The following is a 14,646-nucleotide window of genomic DNA, read 5'->3' as shown; positions in this document are numbered from 1 at the left end:
CACTGGATGAGCATTCTCTCTCTCTCTCGCTCTCTCCTGCAAGCCACCCAGAATAAAGAATAAAATTAAACAGATCTGGCCTTCCCTGGAGGGAAAAGAAATGTGATTCATAGAAATGTAAAGTCGGAAGGGTCCCAGGGGTCATCTAGTCCAACCCCCTGCAACACAAGAATCACAGAGGAAGAAGAGGCCCCTCCTTACCTGGCACAGGGACAGCCCCTCGCTCTCAGGTGCCACCCTGCCTGGTTTTGCAGGATTCTTCGGCAGACCTTACCTCTTTGTAGCCCTCGGGGGAATATTTCCCCTCCAGCCGCCTCTCCCGGTCCACGCTAGAGCCGCTCCACTCCTGGGTCAGACAGAGAAGGTGCACCAAGGGGCTTTTGAGGGGCGGTTGGAGGGTTAGCCTTTGGCCAACCTGGCATCCCCCAGAGGTTTTGGACAGGGGGCTGATGGAAGCTGCAAGAGCTGCCTGGAAGGAACGGCCGCCCCTCCAGGCACCCAGCCTGGGCTGCCTTCACAAGATTCCTCTGTAAGTCTCCTCACCTCTTGGTAGCTTTCCGGAGAGGACATCTTGCTCTCCGTCTCCATGGTGGAGCGTCTCTTCTGCTAGAACAAGGAGGACAACATGTGAGTCAGAGCCCAGCTTTGAAATCACTTACTGTATTTTTCGCTCTATAAGATGCACTTTTTCCCTCCTAAAAAGTAAGGGGAAATGTGCGTGCGTCTTATGGGGCGAATGCAGGCTGCGCAGCTGTCCCAGAAGCCAGAACAGCAAGAGGGATTGCTGCTTTCACTGCGCAGCGATCCCTCTTGCTGTTCTGGCTTCTGAGATTCAGAATTTTTTTTTCTTGTTTTCCTCCTCCAAAAACTAGGTGCGTCTTGTGGTCTGGTGCGTCTTATAGAGTGAAAAATACGGTAGCATGCGTTTCAACCTCTGTAAGCCTCCTCACCTGTTGGTAGCTTTCTGGAGAGGACATCTTGCTCTCCGTCTCCATGGTGGAGCGTCTCTTCTGCGGGAACAAGGAGGACAACATGTGAGTCAGAGCCCAGCTTTGAAATCACTTAGCATGCGTTTCAACCACTGTGGCTAGATAGGCAATGGATTATTAATTTCAGTTCATATGTAAATTATATATACCGTATTTTTCGCTCCATAAGACACACTTTTTTCCTCCTAAAAAGTAAGGGGAAATGTCTGTGCGTCTTGTGGGGCGAATGTGTGGTTGATCGCTGGCTCCCTTTCCACCCCTTGCCCAGGTCTCCATTGTTGAATGTTCTGCAGATGGAGGCCGTTTGTTTCCCCAGAGACATGGGACTGGCTGATTAGATTATCTGTCCGGAAATTGTAGAAACGGCTCCCTTTCCTTTCCTAAAGAAGCAGCAGAACTGTGAGTTGAACCCCATAAAAACAAGATTTTTTCCCCTTTGCAAAGTAAGCTCAACAACTTTGAGCTGATCTTCAAAAAAGGGGCTTTTCCCCTTTGCAAAAGAAGCTGCACAACTGTGAGCTGATCCCCCCAAAAACGGGGCTTTCCCCCTTTCCTCCTCTAAAAACTAGGTGCATCTTATGGAGCGAAAAATACGGTGATTTTCATACATATTTCTTTATAGATATTGTAATGGACGGACTGTGATTTCATTTGCTTTTTTTGTAATTGCCTGGAGTATCGATAAACAAGGCGGAGTAGAAAATTAAAAAAAACCTGGATGATCTGGGGGGCTCTGAAGGACGGAGACCCCCTGGGTGGGGGGGACAAGGAGTTAAGCTGAGAGGTGCAGGAAGGCGGGGGCAAAGGAGGAGGAAGAGGAGGAGGAGGAGGAGGAGTGTTAAGTTGTGGATGAACATATCAGACGACACAGCGATTCTTCAAACAGCTCTTGTTTATTCCGAGGCCAGAACAGAACAGAACTGAACTGAAGGGCTCAGTCAGCCTGCTTATATAGAGCTCCAGTACAACAGTTACTGTAGCAACTTTCTAAAACTATCCAATCACTGAATGTCACTTTTGATCCTTCATTTGCATACAAACTATCCAATCACTGAACATCACTTTCGATCCCTCATTTGCATAACTATCTACAGTATCCCCCTGCTGGCCCAGGGTGAGAACTTCAATACATAACTGCCCTCAGCCTTCCCCCTTCCCACAATAACCAGCAAAGACCAGGCTGGACGCACAATACTTCTTACCTTCTGGAAAGGTTTAAAGGAATAATGCCTTCTGGATGGAACCTTCTGCGCCAAAAGCTGAGCTCTGTGCTCCTGGGAGGAAGAGAATCATCAGGTGCCGCTTCCAGCGTGGAGAAAAGAGTGTTTGTTTGTTGCCCAAAGGGCAAATCCCTTTGCTGTGCAAAAACGTGGCCTGGGACCCCACCCCAGGCCCCCACTGGAGGCAGCTTTCAAAAGCAGGAGCCCCTGGGTCGTGGGCAGGCAGAGGGACACCTGGACCCGTAATATACCGTATCTATTTTTAAGTGGCAAGTTTCGGGTGAGGTCTTTGGGGCCCACCAGTATCCTAGCAGGTGATCTATAGAAATAGTCGGTGAAAAATGGCTTTTAGTTCATTTTTCTCAGGAAATAATTAAGCTTTTTTTATTTTAAAAAAGCACATTTGGGGTGTCGCTAAAAGCTTTTGGTGTCATAGCATCCCAGCGAGGGAGCCACAGGAGGAGTGGATTTCTTTTTAATGGCAAAGTGGAGGGGGCATAAAAATATTAATTTTAATATTTTGTTGAAAGCTACTCAGAGTGGCTGGGGAAGCCCAGCCAGATGGGCGGCGTATAAATTTATTATTATTATTATTATTATTATTATTATTATTATTATTATTATTATTTTGCAGCGGGGGGGGGAGGTGAGTCATTCCTGCTTAAAATGCTGGCAGATTAGAGGCGGTTAAGTGGAGCATCTATAGGCTGGCACATCAACCATATTCTCCTAATCGATTCTCCCTGACATTTGGACTGGATTCTGGTGCTGTAGCTTGGGCTCCTGGCGGCTGAGGTTGGAATCCAGCTGGTGCCTGTAGGCGGAGCAATGAATGTAAAACTCTCCCTCGTCCAAGATACTGGCATCTACACACACAATCGCACCCCTTTGCAAGAGTCACTGCCACAGTTCAAGATCAAGATTCCAGCCCGGCTAAATCACTCAAGGAGCTCCTAGCTCCCAAGGGCCAGGTAGAGAGGCCCAAGGGGGCCATATTTGAAGTTCCCAACCCCTGATCACTGGGCTGAAAGCCTTAATGAAAGTTAGCTTTTTAGCTGAAGGTTGTACTCAGCCGATGTAAGCAAGACCTTCCTCTCTGACGAAGGGACAACTCAAGTGGGGAAGCTGCTGGCTGGTTTCTTCCCAGAGGAGGGAACCTTACTTTCCGAGCCGCTAGAGGAAAGGCCAGGAGAGAAGGGGAGCGTTGCAGATTTCAGCCTGGCTCCTGCTTGCGGAGTTTGACAGATTCTGTAGCGGGGGGGGGGGGGGGCCTGGAGCCAGATGACCCCTCCCCGGCCGAAGGGGGAAGAGAGAAGGGGGAAGGGCACCTTGAGCTCCTGCATCTTCCCTTCCAGCCACCGGTCGCAGGCTCCTCGCACGGTCTCTTTGGAGTGGCTGGCCCCCACCGGCCAGGAGCTCAGCTCCTTGGTGAAATAGCTGTGGGGGTCCTGGATCCCCACCTCCTGCATCAGATTGTGAATGACGACCCTGAAAGGAGAAAGAGGCAGGTGGGCTCACGCTGCAAGGCGGGGGAATTGCACCCACATGACCACTCCGCCACATCTGCTGACCTGAGCCATAAAACACCTGCCAGAGCAATGAGTTAGAGGAATGTTTTCCCTTAAGCACCCCTTCTCCCCTGCCGGTCGCTGTCCGCCTGCTCTTTGAGAATGTGCATCTAGGCAAGGATGGAAGGGGGTGGTCTCTGCTGCCTGAAGGCAAACATGAGGGAACAGATTTGGGCGGGCAATTTGGAAATCCACGTGGTCCTAAAACCTGATTTCAAAACCATGCGGATAAAAGAAGCTGTGCTGAAATCAATTCACCTGTGGCATGTGTTTTGTTTCCCTTTAAACAAAACTTCAACACAGCCCTTGCAGTAAAATCTTTTAAAATCGTTTTTTTTTAAAGAGGGGGAGTTTTGTTTATTGAGAGAGCAATCAAGAGCAGCTGGCAACTTTGAAAAGCTGGACAAACTGTCCTGAAGCCTTTTGTTTCCTCGGCCCCCCGTAAGGCTTAGGCTCCTCCCAGTGACGCCCCCCCCCGGCCCTTACTTGTCTGGGGTGTAAGCCTGCATGTAAAAGGTCATGAGCTCCACGATCAGGTCCTTGTTGCTCTTGTCCATCTTCACGAGGGCCTGCAAGGTGCCCAGGATGAACTTCCGGTGCTTCCTTTCCTGGAATGTCGAGAGAAGACAAGGGCATCTTGGCAGGCAGACACAGGAGCCCACAAAGCCAAGGGCCAGCCTGGGCCAGCAGTGCCTACTCTGGCTGGCAGTGGCAAAGAGAGGAGGAGAGACAGAGGTCTTTTCCAAACTCCCTAACTGGGAGATGACCAACCTGGGTGTGTGGGGATGTCTTGGATATGCAAAGCAGCTGCCCTGAGATACAGCATTCCTGGATTGCAGGGGGTTGGGCTGAATGACCTTTGGGGTCCCCTCCAATGATACAATTCTATGGCCCTGCAAGTCACTCCTGGGTCTGGCCAGCAGGGAAGGTGAAATCTATTGACAGCCGGGGGGCCTCCCTCTCTGGTGGGGTGAAGGGGGGCACATTCCATCTGGCACGCACAACACTGGGGACTTGCTGGCTGTGGGAAGAGCTGCCTTTTGCACACAATCTCTTTCCCCTCCTGGGAAAATGCAGTTTCCACCAGAAGGAAAGAACTGTCTTCAGGAACGACATCTGCAGCACTTGCAACCGCTGGCTCCCCTTCCTCCCCTTGCTGCTTTGCTTCAAAAACATCTCCCACCCCTTTAAAAGTTCCCTTGGGCCTAAGCACCTTCTCCACCAGACCCAGTGGGGAGAAGAAGAAGAAGAGAAGAAGAAGAGTTTGGATTTGATATCCCGCTTTATCACTACCCTACGGAGTCTCAAAGCGGCTCACATTCTCCTTTCCCTTCCTCTCCCACAAGGTGAGTGAGGCTGAGAGACTTCAGAGAAGTGTGACTGGCCCAAGGTCACCCAGCAGCTGCAGGTGGAGGAGCGGAGACACGAACCCGGTTCACCAGATTACGAGACTACCGCTCTTAACCATTACACCACACTGGCTCTCAAAAGGAGGTCCCACCTTCCTTTTGAGGGGCTGCTCAGTTATGAAGACCAGAAACTTTAGCCAGCGGCTGGGGATAGTGGAAGGCCAGCCTTGCACGCATGTGTGTGTGTGTGTGTTCCCCCCGCAGAATATGCAAGACAAGAAGACCTGCACGGCATCACAAAGCGAGGAGCCCAGAGCGACCCTCACCCGGAGGGAAGAAGGGTCGTCCTTCTTGTTCAACACCTGGATAAAGGCGCTGCAGACCAGCTCGTTCATGCGATTCCCCATCTCGTCCTTCAGGCTGGCGATGGCTGAAACCAGCTCTGCCTTTTGGCCAAAGTCTCTGGTGGTAACCAAGAGGGCCATCATCTTCGTCAAGAACTCGTTCAAGGTCATCTCCGGCGGAAAGCCCTGGTGAGATGGAAGGGAAGCTGCCTTGCGGGGTTTGGACCAGACGGCCCAGGGGTCCCTTCCAATTCGAGGATTCTAGGGCGCCTCTGAGCTGATGCCCTTCCTCCAGGAGGACCAGAAGAGCCTGCTGGGCATTGAAGGAGCAAAAGCAATGCCCCCAGCAGTCGCAGGAGCTGCGGGAGGCCAACTTACCCAAAGGAAAGGTGCACACAGCCTGCCCCAGAGGAGTCTGCTCATTCATACCACCCTCTCACCCTCCCATAGAGATAAAAGGTGCACAGCTTATCTTCTCTCTCTGGGGGTCTCTAGCAGCAAATGTTCTACCAGTGAGTAACAGCCCTCCTTCCCTCTAAGGTGAAAACCTAATGTTACTTTTACAACATCCCAACCTTCCAGAACTGGCTAGTTCTTTTGCAATGGGAGTTTAGGAATAACTACGGAGGTGGAAACAGCCTCTGAATACCCTTCTGGCCATTGGGACCGCCGGCAAAGAAATGGAGCTTCTCTTACACTGGCCCAGGCAACCCCCCCCCCCATCGCCATTAAGAAACGGGGGCTTATCGGTCTCAAATTCCCATAAAGGGGAGGCATCCCCCTCAACTTCCTCTGTCTCCTCAGAACTGTCCAAAGAGGCGAGGAAAGAAGCTCACTCTCGCTCTCTCTGAATCTTTTCTGCACAGAACTCTGCACATCTTCTGAAACCCGAGACTCACTCAAGCAGGTGAAATGCAACTAGCTAAGTTATATGTCGTCTGTGAGCGAAATATTGTCACCTTTCCTTTTTCTTTGCTTCTCTCTGCTCACATTTCCCAAATAAAATTGTTTATACTTTGATATTTGACTTCGCTGGTTTACACAGGAATTTGGAATCTGTCATTAAAATTATTCCCCATGTGATAGGTGGCATGGCTGTTAAGCTTTCTCTCTTTCTCTCTCTCACACACAGTTGTTCTGTTCTGCATCCTCTGGGCTTTCAAAACACAACTCTAAAGCTCTTTTTCATTTGACCTTTCTAGGGCTTAAGGGAGGGGTCCTTGTCAGCTGGGCTTAGAGATCCCTTCAGATCACAGTTGGACAGCAAAGTCGTTTCCAGGCTAGTCGGTTCTGCCCGGACACTGAGGTCCAGCTCCGAGGGCCTTCTGGCAGTTCCCTCGCTGTGAGAAGCCAAATAACAGGGAACCAGGCAGAGGGCCTTCTCGGTGGTGGCGCCCGCCCTGTGGAACGCCCTCCCACCAGATATCAAAGAGAAAAATAACTACCAGACTTTTAGAAGACACCTTAAGGCAGCCCTGTTTAGGGAAGCTTCTAATGTTTAATAGGTTATTGTACTTTAATGTTTTGTTGGAAGCCACCCTGAGTGGCTGGGGAAACCCAGCCAGATGGGTGGGGTATAAATAATAAATTATTATTATTGTTGTTATATCTAGGATCAGCCTGTGGTTGCAGGCCTGTTGCCATTATTTCCTTGGGAGAAGACCATTTATACAAAAAGTGGCTCTGCCAGGTCTGTGGCAAGGAGAGCCCCAACTAGACAAGGGACGGGGCAGGGAGAAGGTCCTGTGGGCAGCAGGACTCCTGGCCCTCCTTGGCCCTTAGGGATGGTCTCCAGATCCTCCTTGTCCTTCGGCCTCTCACCTCAGGAAAAAGATCTTGAAACCACGGCATGTCCAGGAATGGCAAGACAAAGAAGGGAGGCTCTTTCTTCGGCTCCGGGTATTGAGATTCATCCAGCTGCGTCAGGAAGATCTCAGGAAGATCCATCTGGAATAAAAAGGAGGAACCATTTTTCACAATGTTCCTCCAAAACATTGCCAAAAATGCCAGTTCCCCATAAACCCGTTAGAGTGATTAATATGCATTCCTTTCTAAATTAACCATAGTTACCATAGACCAAATTTTCTCCATTCAGATATAGGCAGATATATGCTTCCCCACATTTTTAGTTATTTATATCTTAGCAGCAGTTATAAGGTTAAGCACAGTTTCTTGACCATTTTCTGGAATAACATATTTTACATAATATTTAGGAGAAATATTTTTTGTCCAATGGTATGTGACATCCTAATAGATATAATAGCCTGAACCAATTTCCAGAATATTTATTTTTGAGAACAATTCCAGATGTATGTGTAATTTGCTTTATTTAATCCACATCGCTGACATTTTATCCGATCCTAACTTACCTATTAAGTTCAATTTCTAAGGCATTAAATACTTTAAGCTATTTGTCTTTTGTTTGTTTTGTTTATTTAAAACAAAACAAAATGAGGAGAAACCAAAGGAGACCCACACACACAGGGAGAGAAACAGCCTGACTGGGGGGTCCCTTGTTTATGGGTCCCTTGCAACACAGGACCCTCTCAGGACATCCCTTGCCAGCAGCAGGAGAGAGGCAGGAGGACCATCCCAGGTAAGGAAGAGGTGCCTGCTTACCTGTTTTGTACTCGATTTGATGATGCTGATCTCTTCAGAAACCCGTGTCCTGGGCTCCTCGTCCTCCTTCCACACTGGGACCGTTCTCAAGTGGCTTTCTGCCTCCTAGCAAAAGCAGAAGGGAAAGTGCAGGCCCCCTCGGCCAAGAGGAGACCCCCCCCCTTGTGTCCCACAGTGCCCCACCCACAGACAGCCTCCTGAGATGGCTGCACTTCCCAAGCTAAGCAGGTCTGAACCAGGACTGAGGGTTCCAAGTGGGAGGCCAATTTGGAGCCCTCAGGCACGTCCAACAGGTAGATTGCGATCTACCGGTAGATCACAGGACGTCTGCGGTAGATCACCGGTAGATCACTGGCTCCCCCCCCCCAAAGAAGCCAAACAACTTTGAAGTTGTTTGAAGTTGCTCCCCCCAAAGAAGCTCAACAACTTTGACCTGAACCCCCAAAACTGGGGTAGATCACTGCCGGGATTTAACTCTTGGGAGTTGGCCACCCCTGGCCTAGAGGGAAGACCAGCAGTTAGAGCTAGGCTGGAGCAGCAAAGCAAGCAGGCATTGTGTTGTGGTTTTGCCCCAGGGTGTCTTGCACGCTCCCTGCCAAGGTTTGTCCTCTCTGGGTGGTGAGTTTGTTTCCTGCCTGCTCCTTTCACAGGCTTCCAGGCAGGGTGCCCCCGAGAGCGCAGCCCAGGCCCGCAGCCTCTCTGCTCAGCCAGCCGCCCCCCAGCAGGCCTGGCACTGAGGGTGCCGGGGGGACGCCCTGCTCCGCCTTACCGGCTCCACCACCCTCAGGAGTCTCTCATCCGTCTCATCCGCCAGCATCTCCTGGCTGTGAAACTGCAGGGCGGCCACCGAGTTGGGGATGAAGCCAGACGACAGCCTGGGCAGCGGCGCATGGTGGCTCTCCAGCTCCTGGCAAGGGAGAGCAAAGCAGTTCAGACAGCAACCGCCTTCCGCACCCCAACAGCAAACCTTGGGGGCTTCCCCACCCCTTCTGGAATTGTTGTAAACCTTGTCTCATTGGAAAACTTCATAGGGAATATTGGGTGACTTTCGACAGGTGCCTGCATTTCGGTTCTCGTATTCTTTTGGAAAGTGGGAATTTGCTAAATTCAGCTTTAGGTGTGAGCGGAATTGGATTTCTTCCCCTGCTCCCTCCCGTGAAGGTCACACAGAGCTTGTCAGCCATAGGCACATGCTCTTTAGTGCTCAGTCTCCCTCGTGGGTGTCCCCCGGAGCGGCACCTGGCTGCTGGACTAGATGAGCCATTGGCCTGATCCAGCAGGCTCTTTTTACACAGGTCTGCTCTGAAGGCAGAACCTCCATGCCCAGGAACAGTCTACATCTAAATCCCAGGCAATGGGGAGCAACGAGGGGAGAATAGTGTTGCGTTCAGGTCCTGCTGGGGGGCTTCCCTTAATGCCCATCTGGCTGGCCACTGCTGGACCAAGTGGGCCTGATCCAGCAGACAGGCTCTTCTTAGCTTCTTATGCCCAGCCAGAGCACAGTGGTCCCCCAGCTTAGCTTTTCTAGGGAGAGAGAGCCCCCCCCCCCGTCGCCCGGCCCTGACACTGCCCTGGAAATGCAGCTGCTCAGGGTGCTGCCAGAGAGGAGAAGCAATGCCAGCTCTCTGCCTCAGGCCCTGGCAGCAGACTGGCGTGTGGCCTCTCCCTGGAGCCAGAGGAGGACAAGGGGGAGAGGAAGGAGCCCGGGGCCCAGAGAAGCCTCACCTCCTGCAGTCTGAAGTATTCCTTGCTGCCGGAAGGCGGCCTCTCGGGAAAGAAGCCCTTGATGATGACGGAAGAGGTCTGGCTCTTCATGCGGGAAACGGAGCCTAGGGACCTGGGCGAAGACTCCTGGCTCCTGGCAGGCGAGGAGGGAGACAGCTCCTGGCTCCTGGCTGGCAGAGATGGATGGGACTCCTGGCTCTTGGCTGCGAAAGATGGAGTCGACGCCCGGCTCCTGGCTGGCAAGGGAGGAGACCCCTGGCTCTTGTCAAGCGACGAAGGAGACCCCTGGCTCTTCTCAAACGAGGAAGGAGACCCCTGGCTCTTCTCAAACGAGGAAGGAGACCCCAGACTCTTGTCTGGTGATGAAGGAGACCCCTGGCTCTTGTCAAGCGAGGGAGGAGACCCCTGACTCTTGCCCGGCGATGAAGGAGATCCCTGGCTCTTGTCTGTCGAGGGGGACTCCTTGAAGACGACACTCTAGGCACAGAATCCATGGTTGCCCAGGTGAGACACAGAGGAGGACACCTGCGTACCCCACTCCTTTCCCCCTCACCTCACTTGCACCTCCTGCCCCGATCTCCAAAATGCCTCCTGCCAGCCAGGGAACGGCACAGGGCACAGAACCACCCCAACACCCGCCAACGTTCACCTCGGGGGACTTGCCAGACCCTCCTGCGCTGGAGCCCAAAGACATAAACGGTGGGTGGGCCGTTTCTTTTACAGGGGAGGAGGAGATTCTCCCTCTGGCGGTGGCTGAGAGAAATGGGGAGCTGCGGGGGTGGGGGTTCTGCTGGGCTCTGGGGTGGTGTCAGAACTCCAGCGAAGCTGAGAGTAGGAAGATTCTGGACGGATAAAACTAAGTCCTTCTTCATGCACCACAGAGCGAAACTGTGGAACTCCCTCCCTCATGAGGCAATGATGGCCCCAACCTGTTCATTTCCGTGGTTTGGTTGGAAGTCACTTCAGGTTGCCTTGGGCAGGATAAAGCTTTGGTCAGGGTGCTGAGGGAGGACATCCCATGAAAGCCGCACCTGCCAATTGCAGCCCCCGAGGGAGGCAGGAGCTGCTTCCAGGTGCCAGGTGGGCCCCCTCTTACCTTCTCTCTCTTGATGGGCTCCCCAGGGAAACTGGGGGTTGGGGAGAGTTGTGAAGGGGGTGAGACGGAAGCATCCATTTTGGACTCTTTGATTGCATCCAAGTCTTTATTCAACTGAAGAAGAAGAAGAGGAGTTTGGATTTGATATACCGCTTTATTGCTACCCGAAGGAGTCTCAAAGCAGCTCACAATCTCCTTTCCCTTCCTCTCCCACAAGGTGAGTGAGGCTGAGAGACTTCAGAGAAGTGTGACTGGCCCAAGGTCACCCAGCAGCTGCAGGTGGAGGAGCGGAGACGCGAACCCGGTTCCCCAGATTACAAGTCCACCACTCTGAACCACCACACTGGCTCTGGGGTGAAGAGCAAGGAAAAGGAGGAGCTCTGGTTAACTTTGCAGGCCAAACTCAGAAGGGTCTTTTGTCAGACTCCAGCCCTCTCTTGGGACTATCCTAATTATTATTAATGACCCGCCCTTCACCCTAAGGTTCCTGGGTGGGTTGCAACGTTAAAACACAACGTCATTGTGGGCTGGGGCGGGGGGCTCAGTCTGGACGATGCCCCGAGTCCCTTCCAATTCTTGGAGCCCTGCAAGTAGGGAGGGTTAGAATTCAACAGAATAAGTTGCCAAACTAGTCAGACAAGATCCTTTGTAAGACTATTGTTACTCTTGTTATTCTTTATTAAATTTCTATACCGCCTTTCAACCGAGGATCACAGGGTGCTTTACAATATAAAAATGAAAAAATACATACCATAGTAACGTACAAAAGCAATGACGCCCCATCTCCCCACTGTTTAAAAAGCCATAGATTGTTTAATTAGCCAAAGGCCTTCAGAGAAGAGGAATGCTTTTGCCTGGCACCTAAAGATAAGTAAGGAAGGCCCCAGGTGAGCCTCCCTGGGGAGAGCATCCCACAGGTGGGGAGCCACCACAGAAGAGGCCCTCCTGCCATAAAACATGTCTCTCCTGTATTGGTCTCTACAGCCACTGCAGGCGCCGTAACTCTCCAGCCATTTGACTTTACCCCTGAAGAGAGACTCTTCCATGGTCTTCCAAGATAGATGGAGGCAACACACTAGCTGGCCATGGAAGTGTCCTCCTCATCAGCCTCCCAAAATCCTGTGGTGGGATGCAAGAGCTGCAACTAAGTGAGGGGGCCCTCCAGACTAAGGGATGGGCCATTAGTCCTCCACTCCCCACCCCCAGCTGTTTGTGAGCTGGGCTGGGCTGGAAGCTGGAACCACAGAGACCTGCTTGCTCTGTGCTGGATCCAAAGCTGAGCCTGATGAGGAAGCAGGCTGGGCTGGGTGTGGATGCTGCGAGCCCCTCCATCCGATGCTCAGATTGCAGAGATGTGTGAGTGGAACCATCTCAGCATACAAAAGGTCCCGGGTTCAATCCTCACAGCATCTCAAGCTCAAAGGGCCTTACTGCCCAAATAGCCCACCCTAGTTAAAGGGAAGACCCTGCAGAGAGAGTGATTGCTGCCAGCCAGAGAAGGCAGCACTGGGCTGGACAGACCAAAGGTCAGACTCAGGATAAGGCGGCAGCTTCAAGTGCGCCAACAACTACTGGGATCAGGCGGGCACACATTTTAATGTGTGTGTGCCCATCTGTCAGTCCGTGGGCTTCCTGCTTCCATGCCCCCCCTGCCCCCACCTCCGGAATCTCACCGTTGCCCGACGGATCTTGACCTTGCTGCCCCTGGTGTCCATGCCAGAGAGCATGAGGCCTGGGGAAGGACGTCTTGTGCTGGGGGGAGATTTCTCCGCTTCGTCCAAGGGGGGGCTAGAGCTGGCCTCCAGGACCTCCTCAGGGGCTGTCACCACTGGCGGGGGCACCGGAGGGGGCAGCCTCCTCCTCTTCTCCTTGGGGGGTCTCTTTCCCTTTTGTGCCAGGCCTAACTGGGAGACAAGAGGGGCACTCTCAGTCCTCTGCTGCTGCCCCAGCCCCTTCCCCGCTCCAGCTGCCCCCCAAAGACCCTCACCTGCTCACTCTTGGTCCTCCTCACACCAAAAAGCGGGAATCTCGCTGGAGGAGGAAGCGGGGATAAAGCTTCTTTGATTTCAGACACAGACGGGGCTGCTGAGAGGACGGCCTGTGGGCTCCCCTCTGCAGGGGGGCTGGTGTCCTGTGGGGAAGGCGGGAGGAAGGGGGTCTCTCGCAAACCAAGATGGCGCCACGGTCGCCCCAAGGTGCCACCTTGGACATGGACTCAGTGGCATCACCTCAGGCAACTAATAATAATAATAATAATAACAACAACAATAATAATAATAGATTGTTTATACCCCGCCCATCTTGCTGGGTTTCCCCAGCCACTCTGGGCGGCTTCCAACAGAATATTAAAATACAATAGTCTATTAAACATTAAAAGCTTCCCTAAACAGGGCTGCCTTCATGCGCTCCTTCAGATATACAGGACCGAGGAAGCGAAAGGTTTTGGCAAGCCCTGGCGGAAATGCTGCAGCTCAGCCTCAGGGCTGTGTTACCCTGGTGGCTTCAAAGGCATCTCTTGACAGTGGGAGTCGGCCTTTGGCTCAGAGCCGCCGGTGAGAGGGCAGAGACACCAGGCAAGAGAACACGTGTCTCCTGAGGCAGAGCGTGGGGGGTGGGGGGGACCGCCCCACCAGTTACCTCCAACGTCTCAGGACCTTGCAGGGAAATGGGTGGAGGGAAGGAGCCCAGGAACATGCCGTCTGGCCCATAGAGCTCCGAAATGGACTTCGCCCGGCACATGGCTTCCAGCACCTCATCGGCATTGAAGGTGTCCTCCACCGGGATCTGGGAGGAGAGGGGATCCTGTGAGGCGGCCCAACTGGATGAACATGCAAAACTCCCCCCTGTCTGTCTTCCACGGCTCTGCAGAGGAGATGCTCAAAGGGCCAAAGGCTCCTGGGAAGTCTGACCTCTTCTAAGCTGGCCTCCCCTCCCCTCGCCCTTCCATCCGAGGCGGGGAGGGGCTGCAGGACCTCCTCCACGGAGACCCCCTTGCCTGGAAGGTGCCCCTTCCCTGCCACCAAGTCCCATCGACCCCCCAGCCCAGTTCAGCAGCCCAGCCCCACCTCAATTTTGGGTTGCGGCTTGTAGAATATCTGCAGGTATTTCTCAAAGGCCTCTTCCTTCATTTCCTTGGTGGGCCGTGATTTCTTGGTCACGCTCACTTTCCCCTTCTGGACCAGCTCCAGGTCCTGGTCCCTGTCGGCCATCTGGGAGAGTCCCTGCAAGAGGGTAAGGGGCTCAAGGCATCTCTGCCCCTCTCTCCTCCCTCCCATGCTCTGCCCCATGGCCAGAGAGCCCCTTGCCCAGCCAGATTCGGCCTGGGGCATGTGGGCCTCCCTTCTCCCCCCCTCCAGACACGCTTTCCCCCTCCGGAAGTGCCTGATCTTTGCTCTCCCTTGAACCCTCATTTCCACCTTGCCAACGCCTGTTGTGAAACATCGCACACGGGACTCCAGGGCCGCTTCCCTGGTGCTGAGTGGCGCATGGCTCTTGTGGAGCTGGCCTTGGCACCAGAGAGGGCTGCTCTGGTCTCCTCAGGGGCAGCGGCAGGCCTTACCTCTGCCCTGGCGTGCATGTCACGAAGCACTCTGGACTCCTGCAAGGCCATCCTGCGGGCTCCAGGCACAGGGGACCTGCGTGGGGAGAACGAGAGAGAGACAGACAGAGGAGACGCCAGAGGCAGCTTGGCATCCTGACTTTGGATGCCAAAGTCCCTGGCCTCTCCCCAGGGATG

General features: G+C 53.1%; 1 protein-coding gene across 11 annotated transcripts in view; it reads right to left on the bottom strand.

Moving 5' to 3' along the window:
- Nucleotides 1-14,646, bottom strand: part of WDR97 (WD repeat domain 97) — a 35,111-nt gene that overhangs the window by 6,853 nt on the left and 13,612 nt on the right. For 3 of the 11 annotated variants that reach the window (XM_083448978.1, XM_083448975.1, XM_083448979.1), the window contains 17 exons: nt 14,470-14,545; nt 13,976-14,131; nt 13,548-13,694; nt 12,898-13,041; nt 12,584-12,814; nt 10,911-11,024; nt 9,815-10,291; nt 8,859-8,993; nt 8,090-8,194; nt 7,292-7,417; nt 5,453-5,656; nt 4,264-4,385; nt 3,538-3,697; nt 2,192-2,263; nt 951-1,010; nt 544-606; nt 275-346 (listed from right to left, as the gene is read on the bottom strand). In XM_083448978.1, the coding sequence (XP_083305104.1) occupies nt 275-346; nt 544-606; nt 951-1,010; nt 2,192-2,263; nt 3,538-3,697; nt 4,264-4,385; nt 5,453-5,656; nt 7,292-7,417; nt 8,090-8,194; nt 8,859-8,993; nt 9,815-10,291; nt 10,911-11,024; nt 12,584-12,814; nt 12,898-13,041; nt 13,548-13,694; nt 13,976-14,131; nt 14,470-14,545 (2,464 nt within the window). Of the gene's footprint in view, nt 1-274; nt 347-543; nt 607-950; nt 1,015-2,191; nt 2,264-3,537; nt 3,698-4,263; nt 4,386-5,452; nt 5,657-7,291; nt 7,418-8,089; nt 8,195-8,858; nt 8,994-9,814; nt 10,292-10,910; nt 11,025-12,583; nt 12,815-12,897; nt 13,042-13,547; nt 13,695-13,975; nt 14,132-14,469; nt 14,546-14,646 lie in introns of all 11 variants that reach the window. The other 8 variants (XM_083448974.1, XM_083448971.1, XM_083448977.1 and 5 more) reach the window with 7 other exon arrangements.

This window comes from Podarcis tiliguerta (genome assembly GCF_965153285.1).
Source record: "Podarcis tiliguerta genome assembly, chromosome: 7".
NCBI classification, from domain to species: domain Eukaryota; kingdom Metazoa; phylum Chordata; class Lepidosauria; order Squamata; family Lacertidae; genus Podarcis; species Podarcis tiliguerta.
Note: the sequence above shows the minus strand (reverse complement) of the source record. Positions and strands in the feature narration are given on the sequence as shown.